The 20,682-nt window shown below is 41.2% G+C and overlaps 1 protein-coding gene across 3 annotated transcripts in view; it reads right to left on the bottom strand.

Annotated features, from left to right (window-relative positions):
- SPEN (spen family transcriptional repressor) overlaps positions 1-19,432 on the bottom strand; it is a 106,001-nt gene extending 86,569 nt beyond the window's left edge. For all 3 annotated transcript variants that reach the window (XM_077837594.1, XM_077837595.1, XM_077837597.1), the window contains exon 1: positions 19,268-19,432. In XM_077837594.1, coding sequence (XP_077693720.1) covers positions 19,268-19,350 — 83 coding nt within the window. In that variant the 5' untranslated portion in view covers positions 19,351-19,432. The remainder of the gene's footprint in view (positions 1-19,267) is intronic.
- Positions 19,433-20,682: the final 1,250 nt, after the last annotated feature.

Below are 20,682 nucleotides of genomic sequence, written 5' to 3'. Positions count from 1 at the left end.
GAAATTACATAAAAAGAGAACAAAGAGGTTAAGAGTTCTTTTCCTGCTAGAATCAGCTTTTCTTTGGTCTCCAAATTAATCCTGCAGTGCATATTCATAATTGTTAATCTGACCCTAAGCAACCTGAAAACTGTCTGATGTTATAAATACAAAGTGCAGGTTATTAAATACAAAAGGACTGACTGCTGAGTTTTACAGTTAAAGCCCGCATAAAACTTTAGTTGGCACTTTCATTAGACCAACAGGATATTTTACATTTCTTTGCACCACACAAATGCCAACTTCTTTCAATTTTCAGAGAACCCCAAATTAAGGTGGTTGATTTTAGCTGTGCAACTCCTTCAATATTAATAGCTGGTGAATAGCTACAGAACACTCCATCAGATATTTTGGAAATTGAATGAAATATGCTTATCTGGTTTCTAACAAATGGAAATCCAAAATTTTCCATTTTAAATATCAGGCCTAAAATTTGATTTCTGCTTTACTTCAAATTGAGCCATGTGGTGAAAAAATATTTCCATGGCGTTTTCATTCATAAGGGAAAAAAAACAACAAGTTAACCAGAACTATATTCCCAAGCTTGTAAATATACAAATTTTAACAATTCAATTCTGTCTACATTATCATAAATACAAAACTGAATTCACTACATCCACTAAAATGTACATTTCAAGCCAAGTTTAAATAAACATTCAAAGAAAAGTAACCTGATGAATTCAGCTGCTAATCATTACTGCACCGCCACTCAAAACAACCTCAGAGAGAGTGTTATAATTTGTTAAATTAGATCTCAAAAGCTGATTTACAAATACAGAAACTTACATACGGCTGCTGAACCCGCCAAGCAGCTGAACTTAAAAGAAGCCAAGAGCACTATCTACTATAAACATCTCTATCCAAATCTTAATTACTACAGGCCTCATCCAAAGTCCACGGAAGTCAATAAGTGACCTTCCATTGAATTCAATGACCTTTGGATCAGGTTCTATATTGGTTCTTGACATCACAGAAATACCAAAAACAGCTTGATTTAATGACTACTTGTAGCAGACTACTAACCTCATTCATGCTGCTGTCCCTTCAAGATTAATCTGCCTACTTTGGAAATGTGGAAAATATCTTTAATGTAACCATTTCTGCTTATTACAAATATCAAATGATACCCTTTGATATCCTTGATCTGATCTACTGAACAAGTTTTTATTTTCTTTTGAAATGTAACAAAATACTGCAGGATTGAAATGATGTTAAAACGTTCTTGTAAAACAAATATAGATGTTAAGAGGCAAGCAACCAGCAAGGCCAGTTTATACCACTGATCCAAATACTGTATCTTTCTCAACACCAGAAGTCCAAAGTGGAGCAGATTTCTGGACCAACACCTTGTAAAGAGAAACTTGGGGTGTAAAATTAAAGCACTATGTTTAAAGTAAAGGTAACAGAGGCAACCAGTAATCTATGGAGTACTTGCTGAAAGGCTCTGTACAGCAGACTGGTCTCATGGTGCTGGCTTTCCATGTTTCCAAGATGGTATATCACATTAAAGACAGCTAAAATATATATCAAAGACTTTTCTAATATTACTTTTCCCTGTAAGCAGCTGTAGTTGCCATAGGGATGTTAAAGCAATTGTGAGTGAGAGGGGAGGTGGTCTGCATGATTATGAATGGGAGAGTTCTCTTTAGATCTGGTTCACTCTATACAAAAGTTTGAGAAATTTTATATTAGCTTCATCAGCATACCATGCAAGAATTAAGCTACTGACATCATGGGAACGCTAGCATCCTGATTTTACTATGGGAATAGACAGTATGAAGGCAATGATTCAGAAAAGTGCCTTAATTATCCCACTCCTACTGTTTTCCAGTAGCAGTGCTTCTGGATAGCAATATTCTTCCAGTTCTGCTTCTCCAACATTTATTTACAGAGGCTTTTATTGAGCTTCCAGCCGCCAAGGTGGATACATATTAATGATTTAAATAAAGAAAATTTGTTTTATTTAAATTGTTTATTTTAAGTTATAATAAATTTTTACAAATAAACTTGCTTAAAATGAAATCTGAATACAATACAAAATAGAAGGCCTAAAATTATAAACTCTTAAAACATTTAAACAAAAAAATAAATCCATAAGTCCATGAGCCTCTATCAAAAAAGCTTTGAGTTAAAGGCTACTTTTCTATATAAAGAAAGAATCAGGAAAAGAAACATCCAACTTTTGAGGTCATGCTTCACCAATTGGCACAATAGCTCATGTACTGTATTAAGGGCTTATTTTGTTCAATAAAAATAAAATTTATTTGAACATACAAAACATATAAATTCCAGTTACCATCCTAATACAACTTGACACAAATCATGAGCAAAAAGTTAATCTAGTAAATAAGCAATATATTCTTCACCATTTTCTAACATACCAAAAATGAAAAATTGATAGAATCTGAAAATATTAAACTATATAATTGCTTAAATATATACTTATAGTGTACCCTCCTAGGTAGTAAAAAGATGTACCAAATATAATGTGAAGGCTCTTAGTTGCAAATCGACATGCTTATCTCAACCAATGAGAATGCATCTTTCTTTAGAAATTAAGTACAAATGGAAAAGTTGATTAAAATATATTATTTAAACCAAGGCTTTCAATTTGATTATTTAAATTATTATTTAAATTTCCCTGATTTAAATCAATCTCCCCCCCCCCCCCCCGTGTAGACGGAACTATTTCGTCAGGAGAGCTTTTCCCATCAACATAGCTACTGCTTTACAGGGAGGTCAAATAACTACGCCAAGAGGAGAAGCTCTCCCGGCAGCATAGGATCATCCTCACTAAAGTGCTGCACTGTTGCACTGTTGTAGCGCTGTACATGAAGACAAGCCCTGTGATTGAGTGAACAGACGTTCACTTATCCCCAATCCCCTAGAACTGAAGGAGTGCTGTCTCAGCCATTTTAAAAAGCTATTCTAATCTTTCTGTGCAGAGTTTTACTATTAGACCATTAGCCACTATTAATAAATTAAAGTTTGTAAGTTAGTTCTTAAGCTAGGGCCTTTTTCAGGAGAGGGAAGAGGAAAAAGAGGAGCGTTAGAACAAACAGTAGGAGTAAATGGAGTTGTTACTGCAGATGCGAAGTTCATAGACTCAGACTTTAAAGCCAGAAGGGACCGTTGTGATCATCTAGTCCAGTGATCCCCAAACTGTGGGACGCAACCTGGTATGGGGATGTAGCCCAGGCCAGCCCCCATGGGCAGCCCCAGCCCCACTCCCAGCCACAGTTCTGGCCCCCATTCCTTCAGTGTAATGTTCTTAGCGCACACAGAAAATATAGCATGGCTCTGCAGGCATACACATGCACACAAACCTGCTCTGAGCCACTGAACATTTCCAGTGCAGTAGTGATTCACATGTGAGGAAAGGTTGATAAAGACCGAACACAAAGGATTCTTGGAAATACTGCAATACGACTTGAAATGAAGAGGCTCTGAAGCAAATTCCATTAATGTTTGTCTTTTTAAAAAAAGGCAGGATTAACTTAAGTTTGTATCAAAACTTTTAAAGCTAACAAGTAACACAAACAAGGAGTCCTTTTAGCACCCACATTTTCATGTAACCTTAACACTCTGCTATATCTAGTTTAACAATGTGATAGATCATTACTTGTATAAATTGCACTTCAATTGTTTCAGAATTTTTACTGAATTCACAATACATTCAGAATACTGATGCTGCAGGGGTAAAACCAAAATTTTGACTGTGTGGTAACCGAGAGCTTGTCTACACGCAAAAGTTGTACTGCTTTAACTATACAAGTATAGTTAAGCAGTACAATCCCCTACTAAAGACACTTATATCTGTATTAAAGGTGCTATATACTATACATCTATTCCCATACAGTAAAAGAAATAAACAATACCAGCATACCTGCACTCAAACAAGAGGTTTTAGCAGCATATACATTTCGGGGCGGGGGAAGAAATCACATCCTAAATTATACCAGTATAACTGCATGCAGACAAGACCTGACAATCCCAATGAATTTTTCTTAGGATTAGAGGTGCATTGGCTTTATTCTAGTTTTTAGAATTAGATTATCAACTTGAATTGGCCCTGTAATCTAAAAGAGATACTCAGCTGTTTAGGTTAGAAATAATAATGTAACACTGCAATTCTGTGTACAAGAAAAAGAGCCATCACATTCAGATGTGGTTTCATTAGTGTAAATTCTGAATGTACTCTATAGAAGTTTAAATTAGTAATGTGCATAAAACATCTTCTAAATAAAAAAACTTCCATAAATTAATTTTTCCTTTTTGTAGTATATGCTAGGATTTGTCTGAATTACATTTAAAGACACAGTACATCATAATGAAGTTTTCATTGCTGCACTCCTTATCTGGTAAGTCTGATTCTCCAAGACCTCCAGCCAAGTGGGTTTACATCCATTCAGTAGTAGACTGAGGAAAGAACACAGTTGTAATTCTTCTCCAGTCTCTCTAAATTAACAGCCATGAAACATACATCAACGGTGAAATCTGGTCTTTTGTGTGCTTTTACTCTATATTTTGCAGATTCCAAGGGGGAGACCAGCATTTCTCAAATTGGGGTCCTGACCCAAAAGGGAGTTGCAGAGGAGTCAAGGTTATTTTAGGGGGTCATGATATTACCACCATTACTTCTGTGCTGATTTCAGAGCTGGGCAGCCAGAGAGCTGTTACCCAGGCTGCCAGCTCAGAAGGTAGCGCCCCGCCGGCAGCAGCACAGACGTAAGGGTGGCAACACCATAGCATGCCATCCTTACTTCTGCGCTGCTGCTGGTGGTAGTTCTGCCTTAAAAGCTGGGCTCCTGTCCAGCAGCAGCAGCTCTCCAGCTGCTCAGCTTTGAAGGCAGTGCCACCACCAGCAGCAGTGAAGTAGTCAGGGTAGCAGTAGTGCAACCCCCCCCCACACACAATAACCTTGCGACCACCTCACAACTCCTTTTTGGGTCAGGACCCCTACAATTACAAACATTATGAAATTTCAGACTTAAATAACTGAAATCATGAAATTTACTATTTTTAAAATCCTATGGCCATGAAATTGACCAAAATGGACCTGGATGTGGTAGGGCCCTAGCTATAGGGAAGATTTCACATGGACCTATTAAAATAAATAGTTTCCTCCCAGCAACTGCTCATTGCTGTTGAGAGGCTACCCATTCCTGTTATCTTTGTAAAGTGGTCTTTATAGGAAAAGTTAATCAACTGCCTTGTAACCAAGATAGTTTGGTAGCCTCCATGCCATTTCCGAGTATTCTTAAGTAGGAAAAGCTACAACATATCACAGGACTTGCAGGCATAGTCACGAATTCTGGAAGTTCACCTACTCCTGGAATTTCACTAATTTTCAATTCAAAGAGGAAAACTTCCCCTATCACCCTGAAACTTAAGAGTTATTTCTCAGTTCACAGCCACTGTGTGTTTGGTAATTCTGGAAATCCCACCTAAATATGGGATTATGAGCCTATTTAAGTAGGATTTGCAAAACAACCTAAGTGACTTAAAAGAACAAGTCCCACTGACTACAAACCCAGGAGGAGCAGTATAGCCTGGTTAAAGTATTTCAGCTTTGTTGACTTATGAAAATTCAATCAGAAGGTAGATTGCAAATATAATAGAGGGTAGTTGCCTATCAATTTTGTTTGAGTTGGTGTTGGTCTCACAGTAAGGAGGTTAATGAGAACTTTTACATATCTTTTGTAGCATGGATGAGCATTTTAAATGTGAAACTTCTTAGAAAACAATTATGTAAAATCTGAAATTCTGCCAACAAGAATCAAGTACAAAACATCCATGTTTGTCATTTACAACTATAGAACAGGAAGAAACAGCAACGTATAAATAAAAAAAATCTCAATTAAAATATTATGTTGATTCAAATACAGTCATTTTTCCTAAATTATTTTCGTCCACCCTGTGGTGGAGACATTAATATTAGCTCAATCTCATGTTTGGTTGAAAGCAATATACTTTTACCTATCTAGAGGGAATGAATCTCTCACTCAAATTTACACCACTCCAAAACCAACATATGCTAAATGAAATTATAAATTTGAAATCACTGATGTTTTTTGAGGTAGCTAAAGGAGGATCCATTTCAGAAAGGAGAACTTATTAGCTACCCATGATATTAAATGATGAAAACCCGGCTGGCATCCAGATCTGACTCCCAATTATGTACTTTATATGCCTACCATCATCCTCCGTAACTCATGGAGGAGAGGTCCCTACAACCAATTTGGTACTGTCTCCAGCTATGGGTATACGGAAGTAAACCCACTTGGTGTAGTATAAGATGATGCTGGAGATCAATTATTATTCTGCCAAAACAGCTCTGCCACTATTTAATCTTCTGGCTTTGAAATGGTTTATGCTGAGCAGTTCCAATATTGCTTTGATAAGATTTAGAAGTTCATGCTTTGTGACTAGGCACACATTTAGTACATCACATCAAAAATGAGACTAAGAAAGTTTTAGCATTAGTTTACAGAATTAAAATATTTTTCAAAGTTGTCTTTGTCATACTGTTCCTTTTTAAAAAAAATGCGAACAAAAGCATAGTTTCCTTTGCCTTTAACACAAAAGTCTGTATCTTTAAACAGAAGCTAACATTGTTGATGAAGGCTCTTAGATCACATGCAAGTCAAATACCATCTTGCCTATGTGGTGAGCTTTTGTAGCTAGTTTTTAAGAGAAGAAACTTTTCCAATTCAAACACACTACATATTTCATAATTCCCCACTCTTCTCAGTGTATGCACAACGTGCCTTAGGTGGCACATGACCAGGATTTGGTCTACTGGATGGATCATTAGCTTCCCCGGCTTGGGCCAGGTCACAACCTACCTTTAGGTTGACATTGAAGACTTGGGTCTTTGCTAATGTAGGAGCCAGAGAAAAGTATAGCAGATGCCAACAATATAATTTTACACAGAGTGCATTTCCAAGAGTTCTGTTTTATGAAATATGTTTCAGATTACTTCATACACAGTCTTCATATTATCAATTTTATTCTGTTACCAGGTTAGTTACCAGTTGTCCTTTATACTTTGGTACATGGGAGTTTATTCTTTAAAAAGAAGCAAATATCTACAGTGGCTGATGAAGGGACACTACAGAACTCTTTCCCAGATGGTCTGGCTGTTGGGTCTTGCCGACATACTCAGGGTCTAACTCAGGGGTCTCAAACATGCGGCCCGTGCACGTGGTTATTTTCTGTGGCCCGCCAGCTCCCCGCGACCCCCTTGCCCCCCCCCAGCATTTACTAGAGCGGCTCCGGCCCTGTGCACACCAGGGGCAGGGCAGGCTCCCTCCCTGCCTGCCTGCCCCGCCCCTGCACCGCTCCGGGAAGCAGCTGAGACCTGCGGGAAGGGGGGCATAGGGGTCTGTGTGTTGCCCTGGCCGCTCCTCCAGGTACCTCCCCCGAAGCTCCCATTGGCAGAGCAGCAGCCAGGGCAACACACAGACCCCTGTGCCCCTCTCTCCCAGGTCCCAGCCGCTTCCCGGAGAGGGGGCAGGGCGGGGCAGGGTGGAGAGGGAGAGTGCCCTGCCCCTGGTGTGCGCTGGTCCAGACCCACCCCCCGAACCCCTCTTGCAGCTGAACCCCCTGCCCTGAGCCCCCTGCTGTACCTCGACCCCCTGCCCTAAGCCCCTTGCCTCACCCCTCCTGCACCCTGACGCCCTGCCCTGAGCCCCCTCCTGCACCCCCTGGGGGCAGGGAGGGGGCAGAGTTGGGTGGGGAGTTCAGAAAAGGGGTTGGAATGGGGGCAGGGAAGGGGTGGGAAGAGGTGGAGCAGGGATGGGGCCTCACGGAAGGGGTGGAGTGGGGGCAGGGCTGGGGCAGCAGGGTGGGGGGTGTCAGTGGTGCGGCCCTCAGGCCAATGTACTAGTCCTCATGTGGCCCTCATTGTCATTTGAGTTTGAGACCCCTGGTCTAATTGATCAACCTATTTGGGGTTGGGAAGGAATTTTCCCCCAGGACAGATCGGCAGAAGCCTTGGTGGTCACTTGCAGATTTAAAGTAGTAAATGGTGGATTCTCTGTAACTTGGAGGTCTTTAAATCATTATTTGAGGACTTCAGTAACTCAGCCAGAGGTTATGGGTCTATTACTGGAGTGGGTGGGTGAGGTTCTGTGACCTGCAATGTGCAGGAGATCTGACTACATCATCATGATGGTCCTTTCTGACCTTGAAATCTAGGAGTAAGACTTTAATGTTGTGTTGTGTTTTTAAGGACCACTGTGTTTTTATTTGTTACATGGACAGGCCTCTCTAAAAAAGTTTACATTTTTATTCCTTCATTACAAGTTTTTAATATAACATGTGCTGCAATTATAGAGTACAGCAGATTGAATAAAAACCATCAAAATATTGAAGCTATGACACAATTAGCACTTTAAGTAAAGCCCTCACTCCACCCTAAGACATCACTGTAAAACATTAATGAAGTTTTAGTCATACTGGGGGAGCCCAATATTAAAGAAAACCCACAAACAGAATATTGAGAATACTTCAAACAAACAGGGAGGTGAAACACTTCTGTAGTTCCACTATTATCCCAGTAGGATCATTAGGTTTTAAAGATGACAAGCAAGCTATTTGTTAGTCCAGTTTACAAAACAGTGACCTTTGTCTAAAGCTAACCATTTACAATGACCAACAGAACAACACAAAGATCTTATGAATGTAAGCCATTAACTGGTTGCACAATGTTTGATTTTCCAGCTTCAGGATCACGTTTCCCAAGAGTTTTAAATTGGCATGCTGAAGAGGTGGCTAAACAAATCAGATTATAGTGATTAAATAATTATATTTTCAATTTATTCCTTAGTTCACTGTTTAAATATTTTCCTTTTTCTTCAATTATTGTCATCTAAGAACACCATGAAAGCTCACAATTAATCACCCTCCAATGAAGAATGCACTAAATAACTAACAAGACAGCTTTTGCTAGTGGGCACTTGGTAGCAAAAACAAAACTCAACCAACACAGCAGCAGCTTCACAAGGCAGCTTCTGAAATTCTCAGTTCCAAACTCCTCCTCCATGAACCAAGCAATCTGCTCTTCACTACAGTGCTGAAAGATAGTGGAGAAGGGACAGATATCTGTACAACTTTATTCTGACGTTTCCCCACTTCCTCAAGGATTCACCAAGGAATAATCTTTTTAAACTGATTATTTCTACTTTGGAAGTGGATTTAATGAGGCCAGTCCTTGTTTGCTGGGAAAACATGAAGGTGCTACAGCTATACGGATATATAATCATCTCAACCCTTGATGGATGCCACTTACGCTAAACAATCTGTTCCATCTTGTATGACACTGTGACTTGTATCTATATCACTGAGCAAGTTTCCCAGACCTGAAGAGGTGGTCAGTGTAAGTGCGAAAGCTTGTCTCTCTCATCAAAACAAGTTGGACCAATAAAAGAAATTATCTCACACATCTTCTCTATTTCTTAGAGAAAACAGTTGCACATTCTTAGAGAGACCGCTGCTATTTGGATAGATAGGATACAGACAGGTTTCTAGGAAATGAAATATGATCAACACCCTCAGCAGCCTCTTGTAATGCTGAAAGTCTGTAGGTCTCCCGGCATATACTCTACTCCTCTAGCATAAATTATACTGATCACAGTACCCTATTAGATGTTAGTTGAGTTTTCAATATTAAAAAAAATGTCCATGTTCACTCATGGACCAACTCTCTTACATGCTCTCTGACGTGGTTTAAGTAGATGGGTTACCTTATACCATATTACTGACAATCTAGCACTCTTCTTGGTTATATTCTTCCTTTTGCTGGTAGAATCAATGGTGGTGCAGGAAGTCACTGATCACCAACATGCAATCCAAAAATGTAAGATTACATTGTAAAGAATCCAGAGTAATCCATTATCACTGAGAGACATACATGCCTATTTCTCTAACATATCTAATGTAGTTCTGGGTTACTAAAATCTTAAATCTGACTTACCTTTTCCCCCTCCTGGCACGTTTAAGTCATCCACGTAACTGTCCGTCCCTGCTCCTTGAGTGTTTACTTCAAACTGAATGCGTTCACTAACACATGGTAAGAAAACACTATTTCAACAGTGCATCTTCAATAAGAAGCAAGGTGCATTCTTACGTTATGTTAGCCAACATATGTTAACTAACCCAAGGTAAAAATCATACACAAAGCTGTTTGTAGCTGCCATATGAAGTAAACACTGCAAATTATCCATCAACGGCAAATTACCTTACCTTCACTAGGATGTTACCTTGTGTTTACTACTTGTTAGTGGACCAGGTAAGAGCACACTTTTTTTTTCCCCCCATTAATGGAGCCAAGGCCCTTGTATGGATGCACCTTGGGATGACAGGATCACATGCCCAAAGAGCTTTACAGGAGTTTACACTGCATGTAAAATGACATGGCATCAGGATTCTGTTTGCACTGCAACGTTAAAACTTTGAAGTAAATAATATTCCACTACTGTAAATTGAGGAATGGATTTAATATCTGTGCATCTCCCAAGACACTCAAAATTATGAAATCTCCATAACCACAAATCAGCACGAGAATAAATCTTTAAGAAAGGATCCAAATGGAATCAGAGTCCAACAATTATCCCAACAGAACCAAAATTTAGCAGTTAATATGATCTAACCAAGTGCTCTTCACTATTTTTGAAGAGGGGGCCACTTCAGCAAAGAAACCTTCAATGTGAGAGTCACATCAACCTGACACAGACGGTTGAACACATAGTCGACACAGACAGTTGAGCATTCAGAGTTCTCTGTTGGTTGATATGGTAATATTACCATTATTGGTAATATTGCTTGGGGTGCAGGAGGGTGCATGGGGGGCTGGCTCTGGGAGGGGGCTCAGGGCTGGGGCTTCGGGGGCAAATTCTGGGAGGGAGTTTGGTGCAGGAGGGGACTTCAGGCTAGGGCAGAGTGTTCAGATGCAGGAGGGGGTTATGGGGTGCAGGCTCTGGGAGGGGGCTCAGTGCTGGGGCAAGGGCTTGGGGTGCAAGAGGGTATATGGGGGGCTGGCTCCAGGAGGCTGCTGGAAGAGCTATTCAGAACCTGCCCATTGAAGGGGGCGGCACCTACTTTGGGCAGCCCCACGCCACTCCTGGAAGGGGCCAACGTGCATCTGTGTGGGCATATGGCTCTGAGCACTGCCCCTCTCTGCAGGCACCACCCGCACAACTCCCATTGGCCACAGTTCCCCGTTCCCAGCCAATGGGAGCTGTGGGGGCAGTGTTTGCAGATAGGAGCAGTGCACAGAGACCTCTGCTCCCCCCTTTACCTCTCTAGGGCCACAGGGGCATGCTGGCCACTTCCAGGAGCGGCGTGGGGCCAGGGTAGGCAGGGAGCCTGCCTTAGCTGCAGCCTCACTGTGCCACTGGAGAGGGTGATCAACAGGGAGCCACACTTAGGGTCCATGGGAGCTGCCACTGGCTCACAGGCCTTGCAGTGAAGAACACTGTTCTAAACAGTTACTTCAAAAATGTCACCAAAAGAGGTGTGTACGATGCTTAGTTTTTGAATAAACCAAGCAACTTACACAATAAAGCATCAATAATAGCACAATCTGTCTGAAAAGCCGTTACGGAAACATTATGGAAACATGGGATTACTTTATAACAACATCAAAGGGAGCTGGAAGGACCCACAGAAATACTAAAATATGACATAACTTAGAAGTAGCCCTTGCAGTGATAACAGAAGCTATGCTAAATCAAATCAAATGTAACAAGGATCTGTGAAAATACTTCACTGAAGATATTAAAAAGGCCCACCAGATTACAGAAAACTGTAGTCCAGTGACACCACTTCATCTTTCTTAGACAGCTAATGATATAAAAATGCTTAATGGAAGCTCAGTCAAGATTTGTGTTTTTTGCAGTTTTTCATGAGTTTCTTGCTAATACAAATATACAGGAGTTTCCCAAACCAAAGTCTGGTCTCAACAAGCTGCAACACCTCATCTATATATGAGAAATAAAGTCTGAAGCAGCTGGAAGATTCATGGATCATAAGCTATTGAAATGACTAAGTCTTGGGGAAGAAGTGGGTGGTTGCAGACAACCACTTGCAACTCCAACACAGAAACCTAAAAGGATATTTAGAAATCTGTGCTCATGGCCTTCAGGGGATCAAGCTTAGTTAGGAACAGATGCACACCAAGTTTAGGAGATTAAGTCAAAATCATCAAGAAACAGGAGAAACTCCACTGGGACCAGTAACACTGACTGCCCCATGGATAGATATATTCAAATGAGGCTTCATTCAACACTTAAGGCACATACAGAGCTGCAGCACGTTTGGCAAAGATGCTCTATGCCGATGGGAGACAACTCTCTCCTCGGCATAATAAAATCACCTCTGTGAGCGGCAGAAGCCATGTCGATGGGAGAAGCTCTCCCACTGACATAGCGCTATCCACACCACCACCTACATCAGTGTTACTTATGTCCCTTTGGGGGTTGTTTATTCACACCTCTGAGCCACAAAAGTTCTGATGACATAGCCTTAGCAATGGGGAAACCTATTTGGGAAAAAGTAAGTCTTGTGGTTTAAGGCACTGGACTGAGACTCATGAGAGCTGGGTTCAATTCCTGTATGCCAGAGGTTTCCTGAATTACCTTGGGCAAGTCATTTAATCTTTCAGCTCCCCACCTGAAAAATGGGAATACTACTTCCTCTCCCACCTTTTTCTCCATCTTCCCTATCTAGATTTTAAATTCTTTGGATTTGGGACTGTCTTACTATGCATATGTACAGAGCTCAGCAAAAGTGGGCCCTGAAATTGACCAGAGACTCTAGGCACTACTGTAATAAAACACATCCTACCCTTAGCTTTATTCCTCCCTCCCTGCACCTTAAGAAAGCCCACCTTTAAATTAAGTGCTGAAGCATATTTTAAAATGTGCTTAATGGCTGCTTTCAACAAGGAAGTACAGCCATAAACTACTCACAAGTTTCACTGTTGATGAGGGGATTTGTTAATGAAATACAAAAGCACTTTTACTTGTTTGAAGTTAAAAACAAGCCACAAAATTCTGTGTTATTTCATTCAAAATAAGAGAACATAATCAGAATTCACTATGACCCCCTTTTTATAAAAAAATTCTCCCCAAATATTAAGCCTGGACAGGAATGTTCAGTTTTATTCTGACTATATAGTTGATTTAGTGAGGTCATCTTTATGTTTACATTTGAACTGACGTACCAAAGAACCATTGCTAATTATAAGTAACAAAACTTGTTTTGCAGACCTGGGAACATAGTACTTTGGTTGCATGGTTGGAGAGTTTTACTAGGAAAACTATTACTATTATTGTCCAAGCCGGTTCTCATTTAAATCAATGGCAAAGTCTGCCAATGCTATGTTCAGAAAAGCATCTCTGTTAAAAAAATGGTAATTTCTTAGTCAACAGTTCTGACCCCTGTACACGCTCCAGATCATATCTGCCTGGCTTTCTGACAAAGCAAAGTTTGCTCTGGTTAGCAGTATAGAGCCAATACAGTCATTGGAGACCACACTGGATTCTATTCTGCCCCTTACACCATTCACAGAATTGACGACCAACTTCAACTGTATAATCTTTATTTACCAGTGGCGACTCATAAGCCATAAAGCACACAGCTTGACTTTATGTTGCAAGGCTAGAATGAGTTTGCACTGTTGGCCATTAAAAAAAATTATTGTTTTTTTGTAAACTGAGCAAAATGAGATATGGAAGTAAATGAAAACAAACATGGAATTGCCACAATGCCACTTTTACGGACTGACTCTTCAAAGAGTAACCATATTTCAAAGTAGAATCTATTATTTAACAATTCATATTACTTCCACCTTGCCCTCAACAATGAAGTGAAGACAACCTGAAGCCAAAGAACACAAGGTTTCTAAAACGGGCTTAGAAGAACATTAACAGTTATGTAAAATATTTGCATTAGGCCTTTTTTTGAGCTGTAACCCTAAGAACTGAAATTTAAAATAGTATTTGTGTTTCTCAAACTCACAATATTGGCTCTGAGAACATCTTCCCTCTACACAGGCTAATATTTCGCACACAATAAAAGTCTGCATATCAAAATTACATGACTCCTAATGATTTAACAGGTCTCACTGGTCTTTTCCATTTAAAATGCAAATAGCTGAGGCAAAGCAACAGGTCTTTGGATAACCAAAGGGTAAAAACAAGGGAAAAGTATGGAAGAGTAGCATTTGTGCTATGGACAAATGTTACTATATTTAGTCTCCTTGTTCCACAAGCTGCTGTGCATCTGTTTCAGTAATGGTGAATGACTTTTTTCTACCATTCAAGAGTGCAATAATCTGGGCTCATTTTAATTATTGCAATGAAGAAACACCTTCACTCACAGCTAACTACTGTTTTAATGAAGACTGAATTCCAGCATCAGAGATCATAGCATGAAATATACTATTTTAAGAACAAGCTTCCCTGATTTCCTGTGCTAGTTTAAAGCCTTGCAAGAGTTTAAAGAAAAGGTCTGAGACACAATGGAAAACTAAATGTAATCGGTCAGTAATTGTATATTTTGAAACCTACATGAAAACTACACAAATACGACGTGCGCACACACAAGCTGACCCAAATATTTTTAAATTCACAACTGGTAATTTATCAGCAACCTCTTCAAAACAGCAAGACAGAAATATGATTTGAAAAAAGATTTTTAAAGATACCCTAGGCACAGAAGTCAACCATCAGTCACAATTCTTGACAACTCCACTATTCTCCAATTTAAAACCAGCATTTACCACCAAAGAATCTCACTTCAATTTATGCAAAAGAAAACTGAATTTAAAAAGAACAGTATAGATAAAATATTGGAAGAAACTGCTGCTACAAAGCACTTATATTTGTGCCTAGACAAACAACCCTCCCAAAATACGAAGACAGACTTCAAAACAAAGTGAGCAAATTTGGCTAAGTTACAATAAATAAAAATGAAAGTCTCTCACACGGGAGTACATTTACTGCGTCTTAAAGGGTGTATCAATTTTCTTCTTAAAACCAGCCATTTCAGTTACAGTACAGTATTGAAAATAAATATTTAGCATAAGATTGTAATCGCAAAGATTTAATTTGCACACATGCTTATATATGGAAATTGCAATATATTTTACAGGTATCAACTGGAAAAATTAGTATAAATATTGGTACACTGAAGTTACATATATAACTGACATTGGCTGTTCCTTGGCAAGCATTTATTGTAGTGATATATTTTTGACAAATTCTCTTTTCTGCTTCTGTAACTACAACTTTGTAATACTGCTTGGTCAGCTTCTTTGCATATTCTTTCCTGTTCTCAGACTGGGGGATGGGTGGGAACTTGATTTAGCCAAGATCAGCTAAATCTGAAAAGAGCTCCAAACTAAAGAGCTGGTCTTTCCAAGAAGCCAACCTTATACATTACATATCCAAGCTCAGGCAAGCTGCCTTTCATATGTATATGTCCAGCACAGCTAAGCTGCTGCCACAATAAAACAAGACTGCAATACAATTATTGGGTAACTTGGCCCTTCCCCCACTCAACTAACCAACATACAAAGAAAGGCTTGCTCCATTGTGCACATACAGTACCCTTGAAGATCCCGCTGCTAACTGAAACTTCATTCAACAGATATGTACTTAACCATTTTAAGCAACAAATATTTAGTAATTTAGAGAGCTAAACACAGCTCAAAACAATGTATTAAATAAAAATATTAAATACCTATATCAGTGACCAAATGTTTAGATTTTCACACCTCTTTTACTTATTTGGAGTGTGTACACATATATATAAATGCATGGTTTGGGAGTGGGATTTTTGTTTTTAAGAAACAGCTAAAAATCTAAATTGTAAAAAAGACTCAGGTTGTGCAGAAATGAAAGGTTTCGGCTAAGCGAACTTGCATTTCCTTCCAAAACCACTGATCAAAATTCAGAAAGGTAAAAACAAAAAAAAAAAAGCAATTAACAATTCAAATCCTGCCATTTTCTTGATCCCTCTCTAAGCAACAGTACCATGGCAGCTTTTTCCTGCTTTAAAAATGTCATGTGAAAAAAGGAAAAATACCAGAATGCCAAATTTTCCATTTCATTTGAGTACTCCTCATCTTTGCTATTTAAATTCAATCGTGCTTGGAACTAAGAGTTTTAGAGTATATATTCTAGAGTAATCCAAGTATTTATATATTCCCTGATCACCTACGTAACTAAAATTATGGTTAATACAGACTCTCACTACCCTGAAGAGAAATGTAAATGTTCTGTATGTAAAACTTAATCCCAGGAATATTAATTTCTGATTAATATTATCAATGTAATTAATGATCGGGATCCAAAGGCAGAGAAGGGTTGTTTCCTTTAATTTCATACAATGTTAACAGATCTGTATGGCTGTATTTCCTCCCTGCTCTGAGTAATTATTATGCTAGTACCTAGTTTTAAACCATTTTGATTAATTTTCTGCCCCATCCTAACACAATTTACACTACTCATACAATCCAAATTTGAACACTAAGTATGAATATATCAGGAATGAGCCTCTACCAAACCACCTAGTTGGTGCCTAAAAAGACCTGAAGGGACTCCTTTAGAGATCACATCCTTGTACACACACATACACACACAACTCTACTCATTTCTTGACGGTCTAAGATGTGCAAAGGAAAATAAAAGTAAGTCTTGCAACTAAATGCAGTTATGATCAGGGAGCCTAGCGAACCCTCTTGCTACGCAGCTCCTGCTGCCTCCTTTTGCAGTTTCCCCACCTCCTTCTGTGCAGTAGGAGATCTGCTCTGCTCTTTCCCACATAAACTGAGTCCTAGCCGCCATTTTAGAAAGTCATTCACACAAGCCAGACCACTGCACCATCCACCACTTGAAAAGAAATCTCTTTGAATGTTTCCTCCTTCCCTTTCCCTGCCTCTGCACTATAAAAGGGACACACCAAAAAGCATGCAAATGCCTCTCTCAGATAGGCAGAGCTGCCAAGGGACAAGGCTAGCAGCATGTCACCGATCAGCAAATGCTGCAATGCACGTGTTTGCACATTTATGCATGTGAATTTCCCATCCACTGAAAACAGTGCAATGACAAGACAGACATCCCTTATGAGGAAGATGATTGAGAGCAAAATACTAACACATTTCATTTACATATATCCACTCCAACAATATGCATTAAATCTGCTCATTCGCCTACAAATTAAATATTTCATATGCAAGGATTTTAAGGTAGCAAGCGGGGAAAGCCCAGCTAACGCTTCTTACTAAATAACCCTGCCTAATTCCTATTCAAATCACAATCCCTTGCTTTATTCACTTCCTAGTTTAAAATAATGGGGGACTGATTACAAATGGGCGCAGGCGCACACACACACACACTATGCCTAGTTTAAGTGGTTATGAATGAACTTACTATTCACAAACCCTGCTTTACATGCAGACATGTATGCTTCCAAGATGAAGATTTAATATCTTAGATCAAGCAACAACCAAAATAATCAGGCTTAAAAAAAGCCATAGGGCAGCTCTCCTGCTCCTTCTTCCATTTCCCTGTCCAAGCTCCTCATGTGTTAGTAACCAAGTCTATTTTTCCCATGGTGACTCACTATTAAGGACGCTCTATAATGTTCCTACACTAAGCAGTAGTAAGAAAGATTAAAAAGAAGCCTAAGAACCCTTTTGGAGCATGAGAGCAGACCCAATCCTGGCTATTTAATACACACCTAGAACTACTACTTTTTTCCTTACACTTTTAACAAGGTTCTAGTGCAATTTGTTCACCTTATAATGACCACATTTCCAAAGAGTGCTGTTTACTCTTTCACCCACTAAATGTAATCCCTCAAAACAGGTAAAAAAAATATTTGCGTAAATACCACTAAGAGACAGATGAACACAAACCTTTTTTTAAACTTTGATCATTTAAGAGAAAAATATGGAAGAGGTGAGGAAAAATATAAAATCATGCAAACTACTGTTCCATTATGGCCTATGTGATGGGGGTTACAGAACAGAGAGAGAGAGAGAGAGAGAATAAATACAGAATTTATAAATGTAAAAAACAACACCAGCTCTGAAGAGCTCTGTGTAAGCTTGATTCTTTCACCAACCGAAGTTGGTCCAATAAAAGGTATTACCTCACCCACCTTGTCTCTCTAAAACAATACCAGTCCACGCTCCAGTATTATAAATTCCAGAACACTGTTTCTTAGTGAAAGGATCCACTGGGAGTTGGCTTCTTCAAACACTTCCATGATCTTCAATTTCACCTTTGTATTTCCAAGCACTTAAGTTCCCACCATCCACTTTACAAACCTCTTAGTTAACTTCATTAAAAAGCATCTAACCAAAGATGCACCGCCGTTACAGTCACTTGCTCACACCTGAGTGCAGGGCATCCAGCTACCTTCATTAATGGAATGGGTTGATATGAAGAAAAAAAAAATGTAAAACAAAAACCCTTTTCATTTAAACACTGAGAAAGGATTTTTAAAATCATGGCACCAAGTAGGAAGATGACCAGCCTCGGAGGTTAAAAATTGTTTCCAATACATTGCACCTCACAAAACATCCAATCCATGTAGAAAATAGCGAATTCCCTCTTTTCACCTGGCTTTTCCATCCTTGGCTGTTTTTGCTCCTGCTAGTCCTTGGCTCTGCGAGGCTCCAATATTTCTCCATGAAGCTCCTTCCGCATTATAAACCTCCAGGATTTTATCTTACAGGAGACCACAAAGATCTTCACCGCGGTGCAGGGACGCGTACAGATATTTCTGTTCTCCTCTGACACCCACAACCCCCCCCCACACACACCTTCTTGCCTGGGATCAGAGCGATTTCCACACACAGTCCATGGGGTGAGTCTCCGCAGGAGTTGCTATGATACCCTGAGACAGATTTTCCCATCCCTTCACCGCTGGCTCCAGGCTGGGTGAGGGGAAGCCCTAGAAGATCCTGTTTTCTCCAAGCTGCTTGGGCTATTTTGGGGGGGGGGGGAGAGGGGGGCATGCACAGACCCTGCCCCCTCCCTTAACAGCTCCGTGGGCAGGAAGGGGGGGAGCCACACGCAGATCTCCCCCCAGCACATACACTGGGAGCGCAGCGCGCACAGAGCCTGGCGGAGATACCCCCTTGCGCTCCCCACCCCGGATTCAGGGCCCCTCCTGCCCCCCCAAGAGCAGCCCCCCCCCGGTCACTCACCGCTTGAAGTGCTCGATGATCTTCTCCTCGCGCACGTTCTCCGGTAAGTTGCCCACCCAGAGGTGCCTGGTTTCCCGGACCATGCTGCGCCGCGCCGGCCCCCCCGCGCCCCGGCCTGTGCCCTAGTGCCAGGAGCTGCCTCCCCTCGCGGCGGCGGCGGACACCATCCCTTGGGGCCCCTGCTCCGGGCCGGCGGGCTGCGGCTCCCCTCCTGGCTCCCCTCAGCGGCGGCGGCAGCGCGGCGCCCCCTCCCCCCTCGCGCTCTCTCGCGCTCTGTGGCGGCTCCGCTCTCCCCGCTCCCTCACACACGGCCGCCAAGCCCGGCGCAGGCGCACTCCCGGCCCAGAGTGGGGCGGGGGGGGGAGAGAACGGAGGGGGGAGCGCTCGCTCGCTCCCAACGCCCTGGGCCGCCAGCCTCCCGGCCCCACTGCGCACGCGCCGAGCTAGAATGACTCGTTTCCCGCACGGCTTGCTTCCTCACGCCACTGCGCCTGCGCAAAAAAAAAAAAAAAAAAGAGGGGGAAGGGAGCGAGGCGTCCCTGCTCCTCCCGCTCCCATTGGCGTCCAAGTGGGGCACTTGGTACCATGGAGTTCAGGAGGGCACTTGGGCCCTGGGAGTGGACTGGGGCCTCTGATGCTCTCTCTGCACCAGAGGGCTGCATCCAGGGGAGAAGGGGGGCAGGGAGCCCGCTTAACCCTTTATGACTTGGTGCCCTCCCTACTGCAGCACCACATCCCACTTTGGCTGGGTCTCCAGGGCCAGGGACACTAAGGGTCCGCACTTCCCGGAGAAGAGCTCTGTGTCGCTCCAGCGCTCCTCTCCTCTCGCCAGCAGGAGCCCTACCAATAAAAAAATATTACCTCACCCACCTGGCCTCTTGAATTTTCTGGCACCGACAAAGCCCTTGGAAGCAAATGCTGATCTCAGAAATGCCAGTTTGAAGCCGGGGTTACTCCACGGAAATGGAGGGAGTTAGCATTTACACCAGTGTAACAGCACAGCATCGGGCCCTTTTTTTATACATCTAGGAATAAATTATTAACACACACAGCAGCCAATCTCTGGCCATAGAGTAGAAAAGTGATAGCAGTATATGGTGCTTCAATACCAGCATGATACGTACCACAGGAATACCACAGAGTACAAATCAATCAGATTTTCATCCCAGGTGACATTTTAAATTAGATTTAGGAACACAGACAGAATCACATCCAAGACCCTCTAGTCCAGTGTCCTGTCTGACAGTAGCCAGTACCAAATGCTTCAGAGGAAGACAAAACATCCCCGCTCTAGGCAAATGTGGGATAATCTGTCCCTCATGTTAGGTCTCATCCTGATCTAATAGTTAGAGATTGGCTTAATCCCTAAAGCATCAGGTTTCAAACTGCACATATTTTAAAATATTTACATAGCA

Source organism: Eretmochelys imbricata, chromosome 18, assembly GCF_965152235.1.
Source record: "Eretmochelys imbricata isolate rEreImb1 chromosome 18, rEreImb1.hap1, whole genome shotgun sequence".
Taxonomy (NCBI): Eukaryota; Metazoa; Chordata; order Testudines; family Cheloniidae; genus Eretmochelys; species Eretmochelys imbricata.
Note: the sequence above shows the minus strand (reverse complement) of the source record. Positions and strands in the feature narration are given on the sequence as shown.